General features: G+C 44.8%; 2 protein-coding genes across 2 annotated transcripts; both read left to right on the top strand.

The window, feature by feature from the left end:
* The first annotated feature begins 731 nt into the window (after positions 1 to 731).
* Positions 732 to 5,305, top strand: gapdh (glyceraldehyde-3-phosphate dehydrogenase). Its single transcript, XM_061080759.1, has 12 exons — positions 732 to 816; positions 1,320 to 1,365; positions 2,764 to 2,863; positions 2,999 to 3,105; positions 3,226 to 3,316; positions 3,427 to 3,542; positions 3,676 to 3,757; positions 3,889 to 4,040; positions 4,136 to 4,214; positions 4,564 to 4,647; positions 4,743 to 4,840; positions 4,931 to 5,305. The coding sequence occupies exons 2-12, from the start codon at positions 1,343 to 1,345 to the stop codon at positions 4,998 to 5,000; spliced, it is 1,002 nt and encodes a 333-aa protein (XP_060936742.1). The 5' UTR covers positions 732 to 816; positions 1,320 to 1,342; the 3' UTR covers positions 5,001 to 5,305.
* Positions 5,306 to 7,363: 2,058 nt separating this feature from the next.
* Positions 7,364 to 17,788, top strand: iffo1b (intermediate filament family orphan 1b). The gene is made up of 9 exons (XM_061080721.1): positions 7,364 to 8,474; positions 11,064 to 11,124; positions 12,244 to 12,339; positions 13,039 to 13,179; positions 13,263 to 13,447; positions 13,536 to 13,662; positions 14,732 to 14,824; positions 14,927 to 15,057; positions 15,678 to 17,788. Exons 1-9 carry the CDS (start codon positions 7,513 to 7,515, stop codon positions 15,769 to 15,771), a joined length of 1,890 nt encoding a protein of 629 aa, XP_060936704.1. The 5' UTR covers positions 7,364 to 7,512; the 3' UTR covers positions 15,772 to 17,788.
* The last annotated feature ends 1,314 nt before the right edge of the window (positions 17,789 to 19,102 follow it).

The following is a 19,102-nucleotide window of genomic DNA, read 5'->3' as shown; positions in this document are numbered from 1 at the left end:
ACTCAAATAAAAAGGAATTGGCGTTGCCGGGTCATATTTTACAATGAACACTGCCAGGATCCTTGAGTGCCGCACTTCTGTTCAGACAAAGGAACCTGTCTTTTAAATGACACGCTTTTTTGCATCCACCCTCCAAAAAGAGAACAACTGCTTAACTAGACTGAGGGATGGGGAAGAGTCTGTTAACGAGTCGGAAGACGCTGCTTCTGCACATGCGTGATGATCATATGTTGAGAAACCAAAGCTCCACTTCTGACCGGCTGCTCACGTGATGGAGAGGAAAGGGCCAAAGAGGAGCGAGCGTCTGAAAGTGAAGGGTCATGGTCTTTGGACATTAAATGTCAGAGTCAGAAGGAGGAGATTCGATCTCTCGGCCGCTGCCCCTGTGTGTCTGTACTTACTCAGAAGGTCACTGGGAGAGCCCCCCTCTCTTTTTTCACTCCACTACATGAGAAGCCTCATATCTGAACTTCTATATCCAGGCCTCTTAAAGGTGGCAACTCAAGTCAGGCTCCATGTCAGTAACTGTAACAATGTAAACTAAACGGAATATTTCGCTGCTTTCAGACTGTAATTAGAGATGGGGGGGGATCATTCAGAAGCTTCCAGGCTCTTTAAGTGACCTGACATGAAGCAGAGGCCAGGGTGCGTGTGTCTCCCTGCTGGCTGACGACCTTGACATTCAGAGTGGGCAGGGACCATCGAGGCGGGGGCGTGGCCTGAGGCTCTCGGTCAATCATAAAAGCACTCGGCTTAACTTTGCTCGTCCCCACTCACACCCGGAGTCACAAGACAGACTGAGGCATCTCACTAACGGTAAAACTACCTCCACTAGATTTCATGGTTTGACTGAAGAGGGGGGGGGCTCTGCAGGCTACAGGCCACAGGGCCTCAGAGACAGGCTGCAGATTCAGATCACCTGGAAACAATGTGCATGGGCTTGATTATCACTTAAAATGAATGAGGTCCAACTGGTTCACTTTGTTTTCATGCTTTTTCTTTAAATGTGAGTCTTACCCTTGAGGATTCTGATTTGGTTTAAACAGTTCATTTCTACACTTGCAGGGAGAGTTTGAGTCGTGTAGCTTCAGGCTGCGACTCTTCTCGCACTGTGCTCTCAGATTATCTTATCGGCCAAATACTTTTGCATGTTCTTTTGGACCCTTTGCTTATCTACTCTAACAATCCGAGCAATTGTCTGTCATCAGGGTCGACGCTAGTATATGGCATCATAAATGTGCGCCACTGTTAATGTTGGTTTATCAGTGTTTAACAGGAAGACTAATTATTTCCCTTGACTCTCTTCTCTCTCCCTGCAGAGGACTAAAACAACCCAGACAAAATGGTGAAAGTTGGTATCAACGGGTAAGAAAACACTTTTCATTCCCTTACTTAAAACTGCACCAACTTTATTGATATTGTTTATTTTTTAGTGCTTGGCCAAAACTTCCTTCGTTATATTAAATGCACAACACACACTTCTACCACCAGTCCCTGCACCCCCACACTGCTCACACAACCACACCCCTCATCAGAGTTTAACTGAGATTTATATTGGTTGAGTTGGTTCAATTTTCAAAATGCAACACTGACCCTTCACTCTTATTTACTTATGTTTGCTTGCACATTTAAAAGATAACACATTGTTTATTGTTATGAATATGAAAGTTTGACTTCCACAGAACAGCCGTCTGTGTCCAAATGAGGATTTAACCACATTACAGAAATGCGAAGGAAGGAAATGTTTGAAAAGTAAAAAGCCTTTTCATTAAGTGTTCTGAAGCCAAAGGATTCTTCCAGAGAATCCACAGCCACTTTGGTTCAGGCTGCTCTTGTACTTGGCTTCAGTCTTTTAATGAAATCATGAGTCATCCGCTTTGACTTTCTCTGAGCAGCAGGACTCACTGTGGTATCTCTAATTAATTAATAGTGAGACACACTCACACACACACACACACACACACACACAAACATCGACCTGTGAACAGTCGACTGTCCTCATGTTTTTCCTGCTCTCTGAACTTTGGCCCCCAGCAGATAACAACGTGGCCCCTGATTTCGACAGGGGGGGGGGGGGTCATTCAACAGCGGATTGTTTTTCTGCTGTGTGAAGCAAGTGACAGGGGTGGGGGAGTTTTCGTGCGTCACTTTAAATGTTACTGAACACACAATGTGACGTTAAAGTCTCTCTTGTTGTTCTTTATCTCTACAACCAATCCCATCTTCTCCTCGCCCTCCCGGCGTCTGAGTACAGTGTTTATCTGAAGCAGGATTTTGGACCTGCAGTTAAAAAGTAACTCGGCCGCTGATCAAACAGTGCACTGCCGTCACTGGGATCACCACAGTGGGAGGCTCATTTCGACTTTAGCCCCCAGAGAGGGAGAGTGGGAGAGCTGTGCAGACATGAGCTCTGCAGCACACGCCTCCCCCGGCACCTCCTCCTGAACCCTGCCCTTTCCTCAGCTGTGGTTTCAGGTCTCTGAGTGGGGACGGGGGGGGGTAGGAGGTTGATATGTATCCCACACAGAAGGAAAAAGCTGGCACCATAATGAAAAGTGGCCCTGACTGACATGAATGAGCAGAACCCAGTTTAACACTGGGGCCCAGCAATGCTTGATTACTTCTGCAGCTCCATTCTTCACAGTAACTCAGACATGACTGATCACCTCAACACAAGGCTTTGGTCGTAGAGTTGCATGGTGGTATAGCTCCATCTAGAGGCCAGATGAGAAACAACACTCTTCTCTTTTTGTTTCCCTTCAGATTCGGCCGCATCGGTCGCCTGGTGACCAGGGCGGCCTTCACCTCCAAGAAGGTGGACATCGTTGCCATCAACGACCCCTTCATCGACCTGGAGTACATGGTGGGTCAATGAGATGGTTTGGACTCAGAAGGCATTTAAATATGAAAACCTGCAACCAATTAGAGCACTGGTAGATGTTTGGTGGTCATCGGTAGCTTTTCCTGTTTCCTCATATCCTTGTCTCGCCTCCTTCAGGTCTACATGTTCAAGTACGACTCCACCCACGGTCGCTTCCACGGTGAGGTCAGTGTTGAGGGAGACAAGCTGGTCATCGATGGACACAAAATCTCAGTTTTCCACGAGTGAGTTCTCTCGGGACCTTTTGGCATTTTACTACGTTGAAGTCAATTTCAATACGATCTCACAAATGAAAGAAGTAAACATTCATTGCGCTTCTAACCTGTCTCTCCCTCTTTTTGCAGGAGGGACCCCGCCAACATCAAATGGGGGGATGCTGGGGCCGAGTATGTGGTTGAGTCCACCGGTGTCTTCACCACCATTGAGAAGGCCTCTGTACGTACTCAGTCCTCAATATGTAGTGTTTTCTTATGTCATTATGACCACACGCACACACACACGCAATCCAAAGGATACCGATTTGATTGGATTTCAACACATTTCAGGCTCACTTGAAGGGCGGCGCCAAGAGAGTCATCATCTCTGCTCCCAGCGCGGACGCTCCCATGTTCGTGATGGGTGTGAACCACGAGAAGTACGAGAACTCCCTGAAGGTCGTCAGGTGAGAATTAGGAGGATTTTTTACTTGTTGTTGCATTTATATGGGTCAAAACTCAATTAGAATTTTTAAAATTGTGTATAAATTTGTTTGCAAGAAAAGGCAATGGGCTGAACGTTTCTTAATTTCTCCGTAGCAACGCTTCCTGCACAACCAACTGCCTGGCCCCCCTCGCCAAGGTCATCAACGACAACTTCGGCATCATTGAGGGCCTGATGGTGAGGATTCAAACACTCTGCCTGGGAACAACTGGTCCAACAAAACCACTGACATGACTTTACAAAGTTTGGTTGGCTGCTAAACTGTATTCAATCCTTCTCCTTTCTCTTCCTCTCGTTTTAACCATCAGAGCACTGTTCACGCCATCACCGCCACCCAGAAGACCGTGGACGGTCCCTCCGGCAAACTGTGGAGGGACGGCCGTGGTGCCAGCCAGAACATCATCCCAGCTTCCACTGGTGCTGCCAAGGCTGTCGGCAAGGTCATCCCTGAGCTCAACGGGTCAGTGTCGGAAACACACGGCTGCACGGCAACTTGTAGTAAATCCTATGAATGAAAGTTCTTGATCTCACCTGCTCTGCGTCCATGTTCCACAGCAAGCTGACCGGCATGGCGTTCCGCGTCCCCACCCCCAACGTGTCCGTGGTCGACCTGACTGTCCGTCTGGAGAAACCTGTGAGTGACCAACACAAGGGTTCATTACACAATAGAATCTGGTGATGATCAGTATTTTACTGGCTGTCAACAAATCTTGAGAACAAAATCTGAAAAGTAAACAAATATTGTCCATGTAAACAACAGTGCTCATGTTCCGGTGATTAATAGCTGATGAGAAAACACTAACCAGTGCACTCAATGTGTATTAATCCACCGCAGAAAATAGTCCCAAAGTGCACTTTGGATTTGTAGACACTTAGACCAACATTGAATGGAATTGCCCTCTTTAATAAATCTTGTATGAATTTATGCTTTAATGACTTAACTTGTTACTCCTTTGTTAATCAACCTCTCTTCTCCTCCACAGGCCAGCTACGAGAACATCAAGAAGGTTGTGAAGGCCGCAGCTGATGGACCCATGAAGGGCTACCTGGCCTACACCGAGCACCAGGTACATGCTTCATTCGGCTCATTTCTCTTTTTTAATAGTAACGTGTGGATCGGTGTGTTGGTTAATGAGTCGTTCTTTCCTCGCCCCCCCCGCAGGTCGTCTCCTCAGACTTCAACGGCGACACTCACTCCTCCATCTTTGATGCTGGCGCTGGCATCGCCCTCAATGACCACTTTGTCAAGCTGGTCTCATGGTTCGTGCTCAGCAAAGATTATTGTGATATTCCCATATTTTTATCCCACTGATGCATATTGACCCTTTTTGTGTGTTACTACTTCACCAGGTACGACAATGAGTTTGCCTACAGCCAACGTGTCTGCGACCTGATGTCCCACATGGCCGCCAAGGAGTAAACCTAACAGCCAATCAGACGTCACTGCACTACGCCACATCGCCCACGTTCTCCTGAATCCAGAGTTATGCATTTGCAATAAGACATTGTGTTATCTGTAACTCTGCCTGGTTTCCATCTGATCGTCAACGCCCCATCAACTGTCTGAGGGACGGTCCCACAGAGGGAATGAAAAATATAAATTGGTGACCAATTACTTTTTTATTTTGTTTGTGACTGTCCCTGTTCTTGTGTGAGATGGTGTGAAAGTCTGTCTGTGGCACTGAGGTGCTGCAGTCAGTGGAATAAAATCCTCGGTTTGTGAGACTCCTCTTGTCCTTTCCTCTTTGTTTACTGCACAGAAGGAATACACAACATCCAAGGACTTGTGCTGATTATTGGTGGATAAATTCTAAGTTTTTTCTGACTTTAGCAAATACTAAACAAACACTGAATCTAGCACCACAATGCTTTTATAAAACTGTAGTCTTATTTTCTTGGAAATTATCAATATCAGACTAGCTGGGAGGGTTTTGATGGTGTATTTACGGGTCATGGGTATGAGGCTTTATGAACTTGCGGGTTATTTGCTCTGAATTTGAAGTATTTCTTGAAACGTTGCTCACTGATGCATCAGCATAGTTCACTCTTCTATATCTCTCAAATCAAGAGAAGCTGATGAATAAGACATTGACTTTAAAATATTACTATAGTCTGTTGGTACCACACATGAACACAATGTTATTGGATAATTTATATATTAGGTTTCTTATTTACATCCCTCCTGCTTTTGGTACCTACCTGTCCGGTTTTCCAGGGGGACAGTAGAAGAGGACGCTGTTTGAAACTGAATCAGACTAACTTGATTAATTTCCTTCAAAATACACGTTTAGTTCATGTCCCCTCTGTTCAGCCAATCAGATTGTGTCCTGCTCTGGACTGGTCCTGCCTTTCTAACTTAATGTGGAAAGAGTAAAGCTCGTGGTGACGCCTCCCTGTGGAGAGGAGTGTGCAATGCAGCAGCTCTGTCTCCTGCTCCACCTGCAGCTCTCTCTTCAGCAGAGGTCTGTACCTCTGTCTATAATCTATATCTATCTTCACCTGCTTCTCCACCTGCAGCTCTGTATTCACCTCCACCTGCTGCTCCGTCTCCAAACAACCAGTGGATCTCAGACTCTTCTCCTGTGAACATGAGGTAAGTACATAACCTACTTGGTTTGGGAAGATGGTTCACTAGTGGAGGAAAAGCTGAACTGAACAGAAGTGGAACAGGAGCAGAGATCCTCAGTGGTCTTGTTTTAGAAAGGAGGTTCACTCTGCTCAAAATCTGAGAAATAGAAGGATTTGTTTGTTTATCCCATAGACTGGTTTATCCCTGAAAGTGATATTTTCGTGTTTGTTGATGTCTGGATTCTTTACTGTTGTTGAATATCATTCAGACTTTTTATGTTATCACTGCTATATATATTGTATTTCCGCTTATTTACATTTACATTGTTGGAGAGGGGGATGTGCTTTATATTAAACACTCTGATGCATTCAACTTATCTGGATTTAGACGATTAAGAATCGTTTTTATGAAAATAAGTAAATGAGGAGGTCACTTTTGGGGGGGAAACTGCAAAGGCCTCACCTGTACAAAAATGATTGAAAGATCCAAGTTCTGTTCAAACTGTGAAATGTTCCCATCAGTTCTCAGCAGATTTTGGAAAAAAAGCTAAGTTTTAATCTTTTAGCTTTGGCAACACAAATTGGGTAAAACAAATAAATATGAATACTTAAATGACAATTCATAGTTTTCTTATTATTATTATACCAATTTTGGCATATTATCATTTTCTTAACACCTTATCTTTTATTCATGATGATTAATAATTCTGATCTTATTTATATATTTATATGTAACATTACATCAGATGATTTTATTCACTCGTGTGTTCATCGTTACACTTTTAGCTCCTTCCTTCCAGGGCCAGGTCTAGACAGGCATGTATGAGGGGGCAGCCACAAATATTGAGGGGGCATTGTGCTTTATTATATTATTATTATTATAAATTGGGATTTAGTTTGAGGGGGCACAACATTTATTTGAGGGGGCCAGGCCCCCTCTTGCCCCTGCCTTCCTCCTGATTTCCATCACTCTCTTCTGAACAGTGTTAAAGGGATCGGTGCGCCTCTCTTCTTAGCTTTACGGTAGCGCCACTCCTCCAATCCCGCAGCACCTGCTCGTGCCCGAGCTCGTGTCTTGTTGCCAGAACTCCGGTGACGTGCACGCGCTGGACCGCTTTGTTATTCATTCTCCGCCTGAGTCCGTCTCATCCTTTTTGTTGTCGCTCTTGTTTCGGCCGCGGACCCGGAGCTTCGGTCCATCTCGTCTGGAGGATGTTTCGGATCCATCAGCTGCTCTGAGCTTTAAGGATCAGAATCTTATTTCATTACGTCACCAGGCGGCTCCTGACGTCTCCCCGGTCCGTCTGCTCTGGTTCAAGCCTCTCGGTGTTTTCTGTCGCAGTGAGATCATCCCGTCCGTGTTCATGCCAGATCTGCAGCGCTTCAGTTTTCCATACCATAGCATGAATCCTTTGTTGGGGGGCAACGCGCATCTCCAACAGCACCCCCCGCAGATCCAGTCGCCCGGACACCCGGATTCTCCCTCAGGCCTCCTGCCCGACTCCGTCTTCGGACCCGGAGCGTCCTTCCTGCTGGGTGAGCAGGCCGGTCCGGGCCTCGATCAGCCGGGCCCTGACTTCCCCGCCCCCTCCCAGACCCCCCATTACCTCCACCACAACCACAGCAGCCTGTACCAGCACCGCGCTGCGCCGCACCCCCCTGCAGCCATGGCCCTCAGGAACGACCTGGGCTCCAACATCAGCGTCCTGAAGACCCTCAACCTGAGGTTCCGCTGCTTCCTGGCCAAGGTGCACGAACTGGAGCGCAGGAACAAGATCCTGGAGAAGCAGCTGCAACAGGCGCTGGATGGCAACAAGGGCTGCCAGGGGGGGTGCTGTGAGAGCAGGGCCAACACCCAGGAGGCCGGGGTGCAGACTGGGTTTGTTGGGACCCTACCCCTCAGGCCTGGTTCCCTCCCCTTCCACAACACCAACAACTCTGCCAGGAGGCCCACCACCCTGTTCACACCCCCTCACTCATCAGCCGCTGAGAGCACCAGTTCAACCCAGACCAACACCAGTAACCCGGTCATCACCATCAGCCAGTCCTCCCCCTGTGTGGACTCCCCTGGCTACAGCTCCAGGGGCGTCCCAGGCCCGGGCAGCTCCGCCAATCCCCCCCCAAGGTTCCTTCCTGGCAGCATCTGGTCCTACAACCACCCCTCTCGCAAGTTTGGTGCCGGTGCCGAGCGGGTGACCAGCCCGGGGGTGTCCTGGGTGCAGCCGGATGGAGTCGGGGTCCAGATCGACACCATCACCCCTGAGATAAGAGCCCTGTATAACGTCCTGGCCAAGGTGAAGCGGGAGAGAGACGAGTACAAACGCAGGTAAACAGAACAAAGCACGTTTATTACACATGCAACCTACAGGCCTACAGAGGCGTTTCTCACTGAGCAGGTGGGGGGGTGACTCATGCTCCACTCTGGAGGAATGAGCAGAGCAGTAAAGCAGCTGCAGACCAGCTGTCTCCAACATGCAGGAGCCGAGTCAGCACAAAGCCTCCTTCCATCCATCACCTCCAGTCGGACTCTGCACCCGCCTAACGTCAGACCACAGAGCCAGGTGCTGCAGCCAGAAATACACCCCCCCGAAAAATGAGCATGTCACCAGGCTAAATATAAAGAAGAATCAAGGTCGAGGATTAGCCGGGCCGCGTGAGGATCAGTGTGAGAGTTGACTTTAGTTTACAGGAGTATTAGGGAAAATCCCTCCTAATATCTGGGAGAAGCAAGTGTCTTAAGATCAGACAAAGTGCTGGTGGTTTCCAGACAAGCTAATGAGAGTAACAAAACAAACATGACGCTTCTACAGCACTTGTGTCTTCACTGGGGATTTTGGACTCACAGTGTTAAGCCCCAGAGCTGAAATGATCCGTTGACTTTTCGAATTATTTCACCATCATTTTTGAAAAGCAATATAGAAAACACTCCCTGGTCCCAGCTTCTGAAATGCAACAGTCTTGCTGTCGTTCTTTATCATATAATGTTCAAGTTTGTGATGTTCATGTTCTTTTAAATGTGAACTAGGACTCTGGGTCTTTGGAGATTTTTATACATCCAATCAATTGACATCAGAAATGTAATGGCAGATGAACTGATAGTTTCAGATCTCTCGGATGATGTGAAATCTCAAGCTAAACTTTTCTGAGCCTTAATCAATCCAGCTTTGATTGCAGCACCAGATCAAACCTGGAAAGAAGACCGGTCTTAAATCATTTAAATATCGCACTGTCAGCTCTCCTACGTGCAGGACTTTTCATTCTAGATTGTGGGAGAAAAAGAACAGTTCACATCTCGTGAAGTTCTGTCATGAAGAATGTTGTGGATGATGTGTTCTCCGTCCTGCGTGAGGCCTCATGTCCCGGCACAGCCAATAATGAATTCCTTCAGATTATGTCCAAATGAGCAGCCATGCATTCTCCACAGAGGAGATTGTGACTGCAGCATGGGCTGCTTGTGAATGAGGGACGACACAGAGCAGATGTTTTACTGACATCTCATCCAGTTGTTTTATTTCCTCTACACCTAAATGTGACGTCTATCATTCCACCTTTCTTCATTTATTCAAGGACAACTTTGTGCCACCCCCTCTCCTGCGGTATCCTCCACTCTGTCGCCGCCCTTCACTCTTCCCTCTCTCTCTGGGTCTCTTTTATCACGTAAACCCGGCACAGTCCCACACAGTGAACTCCTCTTCTTCTTCTTCTTCATCTCCCTCTCTCCTGCACTCTGGTTCCCTTCTCTCCCTTTGCACACCACCCTCAACTTTCTCTCTCTCTCTCTCTCTCTCTCTCTCTCTCTCTCTCTCTCTCTCTCTCTCTCTCTCTCTCTCTCTCTCTCTCTCTCTCTCTCTCTCTCTCTCTCTCTCTCTCTCTCTCTCTCTCTCTCTCTCTCTCTCTCTCTCTCTCTACACTCCAAACTGTATCTGCAATGCAGCATGCCCTGCAAGCTGTAACTGCTGAATGGGTGGTGGGGGGGTGGGGGGCTTGGCTTGCAGAAGGAAGCACTTCTCACCTAACCGATCAAACAAGCATCCTCACACGGCAACACAAACAACTCCAGACACATGACTCAGTTTCTTTGAGATTTAGTATTCCCTGTAGGTGTCTATGTGCCGCAGCGTTCTGCATTTCCAGCAGCATAAGTAGAAGAGGCTGCGGTGTGTCTGCAGTGAGAGGAGGAGGATGCACCCCCCCCACACTAAAAAAACTACATTATCAGATGCCATAGGTGGGAAAAATGTGCTCAGGCTTTTAAATGTATTAAAGTTCAGGTTCATGGTCAAACGAGCGTGAATCAGCAGATCCCTCATGCAGCCTGTATCAGGTTTGCTCCCTTCAACGCATTCACAATTTTTCACACCCAGATTAAAATCCAGTGTTTATGTTTAACCAGCACATGAAGTGTGTTGCACTTTTATCCAAAGCACTATTCTATACGTTTTATTCACACACTCACTGATCAACACAAGCACAAAATCCCATTTTTCTGTTTCCTCACGTCAGTGTTGGATCTATTGACGCTGACTCCTGTTCTCCACGTCTTCATCGCAGGGAACGTTACACCCAGTGAGACATTAGGTTGTCAATGTCACTTAACATCTGGCCAGATTTAATCAAATTCTCTGTTTATTAACTCCACTAAGGAGGTTATCTTTTCACCGCTTTCCATGTGTCTGTAAGCGAGACGACACAAGAACAGCCGGGACGGAATCTATGTGCTCTACTGAGTCTCATTCTAGGTCTTACTTTATCCTTTGTCTTCTTACGCCTGTACAAGAGACAATATGGTCACATGCTACATACTCAACAAACTAATACTGCACACACAGTATATATAATGTGTGTCTGCTCTGTGTGTCATTTGTCTTTGACTTAAGATACTATAAAATGTTAACTGTCTGTGTCTGTGTCTTAGATGGGAAGAAGAATACACCATGAGGATGGATCTGCAGCAGAAGATGGCCGACCTTCAAGAGGTAACATAACGTAATCCTGTATGTCTTTATGAAATGAAGGGAACATGGCTGCAGACTGTAAATAATTTAAATTAAACTTACCGGAAACATTTTAACTTGGGCAAAGGATCCATCTTAAATGACAGAAACCATCTTTGGGGAAATAATGTATTTGATGTGGACTCTTTACTTTGCTCAATCTCCCATACATTAACATGGAGGAGACATGGTTTATGACTTGTCCTGTCACCAGCCACCAGGTGCTGTCCAGATGCTCTGGTTTCCCTTTCTGGGAGCTGGCATGTCGTCCATCTTCACACACAGTCTATGAGTGTGAAGCTCAAACTTCCCTAAAGTATGTTTTCCTGGCCTTAGTTGTTCACGAGCTTGAATGAGTTAGTAGAAAATTAGTTTTACATAAAAATGATGAAGATAGGAAGGATTAGTTGGTCAAAATAATTCCTTGATCACTTCAGTCTCTGAAGAGTTGTAAGCTCTCACCCTTTGGTAACACTGTTCATTTCCTTTGCACAGGAAGTACGCAGCCTATTTAAGTCCTGAGCTTCTGTTCTCTTATCAGTGGTTTCTTCTTTTCTCAGGCCACCGACCTTCCATCACATTTAATAATATAAAACACATTCATTTTGAAGCGAATATTGCTATGTTTTTATCTCCGCGTGTCACCTGTCATTTTTAGGTGTCCTGCAGTTGTGTCTTTATACACAGAATGGTTTTTGATTTCCTGTGTGCGTTTGTGGGTGAGTGGGTTAAATGCACCTGCACCACTGCCAGGAATCTGTACCTGACCCCATTTTGCAAGCAGCAGGAGACCGCATTCTGCAAAACGCCATTTGCGACTGAGGAGGCTCTGACCAGTGTTGTTGCACATATGAATAAGTCAACAGGGCCCAGAGAGAATTATGAGGCCATCAGTCAAATCCAGAGCTCCCCAGAGGAGATCATGCATTCAGGATTTACAACGTCTCTGCAGATAGAAGCTTTTGTTTTATTTACGACCTCTGCCTGCATAACATAACCTGTAAGTTCCAGTAAAGCTGAGTCAGGATAGCTGTGTGTGCATGTTGGCGCTTGGTGCTCACACGTATGTTCTGCATGACGTCTTTATTTTTATATCTGCAGGACCTGCAGGAGAGTGAAGGCTGCCAGGATGAACTGGCTCTCAGGGTTCAGCAGCTGAAGGCAGAGCTGGTTCTTTTCAAAGGTCTCATGAGCAATGTGAGCACGGAACAGCTAATAAACTCGTGCACCTGACATACACACTTTTAGATGCTAGTGGTAATCAGCTGTCTCTGTGGGTGAACTGGAGCATAGTGGACTATTAATTTTTGTCAGTTTCTAATGGGGCTGCGCAATTCTGAAAAAAAAACAAGAATCTGGATCTTCTTGCTTAGAATTGAGATTCTGATTCTCTCGCCATTTAGTCGACTTTTTTTTTTTCAATTATATGTCTTTTAGACAAACTTTTCTCCACTTTTGTATGAGTGGTGGTTTTCTGCTACTCTGGGCGCTTTTTTTGATACAGCCGGTGTCCCAAATTATAGTTATATTAATCAGAATTCATATAGGTGTGAATCGAGATAATGTTAACACTACGATTAATTGTGCAGCCCTCCTTTCTAATAAGTTATGTAAGTATTTGTACGTCATAACTGATGGTTTAAGACAAGTGAAACATGTCAAATAAAATTCTAAGCCCACAAAGAGTTATTTATGTAGAAAATGTCAGTTTTCCTTTCACTCAGGTTTTTATGGATCAATGGTAAGAATAAGTTGACACTTTTGTCTTCTTAGAAAACTTTTTATTTCATAAGAAAGACCCCTCAAGTGGACAGAGCTCTAAATCACAAAGTGTTTCCAAAGCAGTTCATTCATCTGAATGTTTCCTGTCTCTTTCCTTTTCCTCGTCTCCTGCAGAGCCTGTCCGACCTGGACAGTAAGATCCAGGAGAAAGCCATGAAGGTGGACATGGACATCTGCCGCAGGATCGATATCACCGCTCGTCTCTGTGACGTCGCTCAGCAGAGGAACTGTGAAGATGTGATCCAGATGTACCAGGTACCAGGACTGAACCCGACCACTTCATGCTCTCAATTCTTTTTCTTTTAAAAAATCGATTTATTGGATATATGTTCCTGCAGATTCCCAACGGCCAATCGGCCTTAAACTTCCGCCGGAAACACACGCCTCTGTCGTTTAACGGGAGCGAGTGCGACGAACCCGCGAGCGCCAACGACAGCGAGGGAGGGCCGGTCAAAGACGAGGAGCATTGTGGCTCATCGGCCAATCAGATCAACGAGGAGATGCAGAGGATGCTGAACCAACTGTGAGTGGCCTGACTGTGGAATGTGATGACGTAACACAGGCGTCCTTCAGTCCTGCTCTTCCACTAATCACCTCTATGTGTTTTCTAGGCGTGAATGTGAGTTTGAGGATGACTGTGACAGTCTGGCCTGGGAGGAGACTGAAGAGACGCTGCTTCTTTGGGAGGACTTCCCAGGATGCACTCTGCCTCCTGACCCCGCCCACCCACCAGGAGAGGTAAATTGGTTCAGTGCCTTTTTTGGTGATTTGTCTGGAATTTGGGACGGATACAATCTGTATTCACTCCCACGTCGGGCTTTATCTGGCTGTGGAGCCGCTTGATTGGATTTAAGGGGGCTGTTGGGCCTCGGTGCAGATATGTGCTTCAGTGAGTGCCGCCCCAGTTGCTCATGAATCATTTATGCCTGATGCAGTGAATGTCTTATCAGTCTCAGACACTGAGAAAGGAACAAATGTGGGGGGTTTTCAGGCTCTGCTTTTTTTCAGTTGTGCCAAGACCAGAGTGTTGGTTCACATTTGAATGATTTTTTAAAAAGTTGTGTAGTCACGAGTGGAGCTGATGTGCAGAGCTGGAGGATGATTTGTTTTGTCGATACAGTTTTGTCTCTGGTGATGACTCTTCTGATTCAGCTGCATCTCTTGACCTTCACGGCTCCGCTGGGACAGGGTCATTCCTGGACACACACACACAAACACACACACACACACACACACACACACACACACACACACACACACACACACACACACACAGAGACGCAATGTCTGGTCTCTGTTGTTGTAGAGTGCGTTTGTTTCCAAGAAGAGCATGTCGGTATTTGTTTTCATTGGGCTGCTGTGTATGTTGGAACAGTCTGAGGGAGAAGCTGCATCACTCAGAGAAATCCGAGCTGATCTCCACCGATGAGGTTATGTTTTCATCAGCGTTTGTTTGCTTGTTAATTAGCAAGATAACAAGGACACTACTGGACTGGTATGAAATGTGGTGGAAGGAGGTTGTAGAGGTCAGGGAAGTACCCATTAGATTTTGGTGCGGCTCCTCGGATTTGTTTTCACATCTATAACATTGTAAAATAGGGTAACATTTTCAGAGAATAATTCAAGGATCTGTTTGTCTCCCCCTCTCTCTCTCTCTCTCTCTCTCTCTCTCTCTCTCTCTCTCTCTCTCTCTCTCTCTCTCTCTCTCTCTCTCTCTCTCTCTCTCTCTCTCTCTCTCTCTCTCTCTCTCTCTCTCTCTCTCTCTCTCTCTCTCTCTCTCTCTCTGCCTCTGTCTGTCTGTCTGTAGCAGGAGGACACTCTGGAAAAGGTGATTAACGATACAGAATGTCTGTTTAAGACGCGAGAGAAGGAATACCAAGAGACAATCGACCAGATTGAGGTCAGACACCTATCGAACATTTTGTGCTTTCAAATATCAAAATGAATTTGGCATTTTTCTGTGATTTCACATTATTTTTAACTCCATGTTCTCTGACTGCAGCTGGAACTGGCCACAGCAAAGAGCGACATGAACCGTCACCTGCATGAGTACATGGATATGTGCTCGATGAAGAGAGGCCTGGACGTTCAGATGGAGACGTGCAGGAGACTCATCACACAGAGTGGAGACAGGTAACACACACTCTGGGTTTCATTCTGTCACAATCCTGTCTCATACACACACACTTACACATCTCTCTCACAAACCCTTATTTCACAGGTCAGCAGCCCTTTTTTACTATGAAGACATATTTTATGTTAGAATATAACTATGTTTTACTATATTCTCATTCACAGGAGGAGTTATAATTGTTTAAAAATACAATATAAATACGATATTTGATTTCAATTCGATAACAGTGTGTTAGAAACTATTTATTAATAGTTCAAATGCTGATAAAAGTACTTAGTGACGAAGAGTGAGAAATATTTAGTTGCCTTTCCTAGAAATAATCAGTTGGAGGTTTTCAGATACAATTCCTTCAATGATCCGCTTTATAGTAGCTTGTCATTGTTTGATATTGAATATTTAAAATTTTCACGTTCAGACAAAATGCATTTTCAGGAGCATCTAATTGGAAATATACCACTGAACACTGTCTTTATGTGATTTATAACAAACAATTTCCACAAGCATTCCTAATGATTTAATTTAATTATTCTTCTCTGCTTTGTCCAGTGCTGCATGAAAAGAAGAGCTGAACTTTTTTTTGTGTCTCTCAATTATCCTCATGTGTTTGTGTCTCTCCCAGTAGTCCTGTGGCTCCTGTGTCCTCTGACGAGAGCGACCACAGGGAGAGCGACAAGTCTTCAGCGTCGTCTTCCTCGAGCGCCGGGAGATCCTGACCCCTCCTCGCCCCGGCAGCACCGGAACATGTGGTCAGGTTGACCTCCACCGCAACCGGCTATACAGTACCCCACCATTGCAATGTCAACCTGTAACTATGGCGACACCGTGTTTATGCGTCAACCTCTTCATTCACTGAGTCATATCATGCATTCTCGTGCAAATCCAGTTTTGGTCTGAGGCGATCGAAAGTGCTTGAGCAGCAGAGCTGGGTGACGCTTGAAGATGAATTTACTGTAAGTCGAAGCGCTGACGTCGCTCTGAGGCAGTGAGGAAGCGCAGAGCTGCAGGAGAGTGTAGCATGACACACCGCACTCACCAACAAACACGTGCTAGCCTGGGAATCTCACCAGAACCATACACATTTTAATAACCGCTTATCGTAGAAAAAAACTCAGTCCCGTGATAAACATACTTCTAATAAACCAATATAAATAGCAGGAAGCCGGTTATAGTGGAAAGAGTGCAGTGGTGCTACTTTGACCTGACATCGATACACGAAACAGCATAATGATGAGCATCAAATCGATAATTGATGATAATGAGCTTGATACGATGTCATGATTCAGCATTTTACTGCCTTACAGCCGCAGATCCAGCTTTGCGTCTGCGTCATGTCCGATTACAACCATGAGCAAAGTCAGGCTAAAGCGAAATAAATCATAACATATGTGCTTTATCTGGCAAATTATTCTAAAAGTGCAAAAAACAGTAGCTGTGTGTAAAGTGGAGCAGCAGGAAGAGGTCTGCACGTCAACACGCCTTGATGCTTTTTATCTGCGGATGAATCGTTTCCGCTACAGTTCAAATGAATTTAATGTCACCGGCAGGAAGCACCAGCATCGTTACGTTTTCAGGCTGAAGAAGATGAAAACACAGAAACATTGAAGCACTCACACACAGACATGGGGATCCTGGAATGAGTCGTTTCTCAGTGGGAATTGTTGAAAGTGAATTAGAAGCGTGAACAAAGCGGAGCCAGATGATGCATTTTACTGCAAACATTGAAATACTATGTGAAATGCATTGAACACCAGGGATGAGATGTTTGAGGTTTGTGTTTTCTGTAAATGTTGCTTCACAAGAAACCCAGGTTTAGCAGACGAGGAACTCATCTCTTGTCTTCCATTGTAAATGTATCTGTAGAGTGAAACACAGCTGATGCAGTCAGTCCAGTGCATTAACGCCCAAGTGTCACGTATAGGAGATGTTGATAATAAGTTTTATTTTACGCTTCAATAAGAGTGAAGGCCCAATAATGAGCTGCATGGTGAACCGATGTAAGGGAAATGTAGGAACAAAAAGATGGTCATGAAATAATGTGTGTTAGCCGGTGAGTGCCAAAATAAAATGAACTCGGTCGTATTTTGAATCAACAGGAAAAAAACAAAACGAATGACTAGCTGCCGAAGCTGTAACACCAAGGTGCTTGATGTATATAACTAAACCTATTTTTGAGCCTATAAACCTATTGCACATAGAAAGGAAGCAGAAATGTACTCTATGAAACAAGCCGCACTATAACTTGTAAAACATGTAACAAAAAAAAAAAAGTCAAGACGCTGGAAATAGAAAAGTATATTTCTTCTATTCATATCTTCTTTTACATGTTGCAGGTGTGATTCTAGAATAATAAATGAACACATACCTCTTTTAAACTTTATTTAAATCGTTTTTCTCCGCACATTGAAACATGAGATTGAACTTGCACACATTCACGCCGCTTCAGTAAAACATGTGTGAAGATATACCGCTGGAAATAGTCACTGTCGAGGGGGGAACAGCCCCCCCCCACCACCAATCAATCATCACTGATCTATTATCTTCTAGATATGGTTTCCTATGTGTGGTTGAATGTTTTCTTTTCTCCTTCTACTACAACTCACACTTCACCACTTTGCTACAGTAAAAAAAAAAAGTGTGAAGTTTATTTAGACTCATGCATGTGGGGCTGGTGGAATCAGCTGACGGCTGTTTGAACCAGAGCAGGATCTCAGAGACATGACACACACTCACACACACACACACACACACACACACACACACACACACACACACACACACACACACACACACACACTCACACTCACACTCACACTCACACTCACACTCACACTCACACTCACACACACACACGTACATTTCCTTCTGTATAGTTTTACTTTCATGCACAGAGTGAGTCTATGTATGCATGTGCCCGTGTGTATGTTTATGAGTGTTTTATCTGTACAGTGAGTGTTTTTAAAAGAAAAAGGCTTTAAACTGGCAAATGTACAACATGAAGAAGAAGGAAACATAACGAGTATAATTCGATGTCATCGCTGTGTTTAGCAGTTTAACTTAAGGAAGTGAAATCTGAGACCGAGTCGTCTTGTGATTATAATCACCCACGAAAAAATGTATATATTTAAATCAAATGTCAATGGAGTTTTTTTCCATAGCTACTCTTCCTGTATGAGTGTATGTGGTTGCCGAGTAAAGTCGATTTAAAAATAACTCAAGTTTAAGAAATGAACTACTTATATGCAAATGCTTTAGCGAAATGACTGTACGATGGCTTTGATAAACGTGTAAAGGAAATTCAGCTTTGAATATATACTTGTGTTTAAAGTCTGCAAAGAAATGTCCACAACAATACGACCTGAAAAGAAACCGGCAACCGCTTTGAATTAACGTGCGATGCCGTCTAATCGGCTCCTCGATGGAATTCACGGCAGTTAGAGTGTTTTTCAAAGTCACTTCTTCCGTGAAAGCCTCAAATCGTTTTGATCATATTCGGCGTCACACCACAATTTGATGACAATCCTGGATGCCGATTGGCTGCTCCATATGTGCGACTTTGCAATCTCTAAACATCAAGACAAAGCGATTTTTGGCTACAAAGCTTCACTGCAGAGCGACAGTATGTAACGTGTGGAGAGAGACTGAAAGAATAAAAGATGCATCTGAGCAAAGAGCTGACGTGTGATTGTTTGTTAAACATGATCCAAACTAACCAGAGAGTTGTTTCCAATTCCACCAATGACAAATTTCCCTCAACACGTGCGACAGTTTCCATGAAATGATCATTTGGGGCCCGAAGACGTCCGATTATCTACTGATGAACAAAGAAGCAAGAATTTAACAAACCGATACTATGCTACTATGCAGCAGTACTTTAGATTTTTTCTTTTTTCCTCTCCTGTTGCTTTCATACTTTAAGAACATTTATCAGATAATACTTTTATTAGAGGTGGCACCTTCACTCAGTCAGTCCTGGATTTTGAATCATAGACCTTTACTTTGTAATTTTTCTGTAAATTACTTTTTGCATCACTGCTATATTTATTT

Source organism: Limanda limanda, chromosome 11 (assembly GCF_963576545.1).
Source record: "Limanda limanda chromosome 11, fLimLim1.1, whole genome shotgun sequence".
NCBI lineage: Eukaryota > Metazoa > Chordata > Actinopteri > Pleuronectiformes > Pleuronectidae > Limanda > Limanda limanda.
Note: the sequence above shows the minus strand (reverse complement) of the source record. Positions and strands in the feature narration are given on the sequence as shown.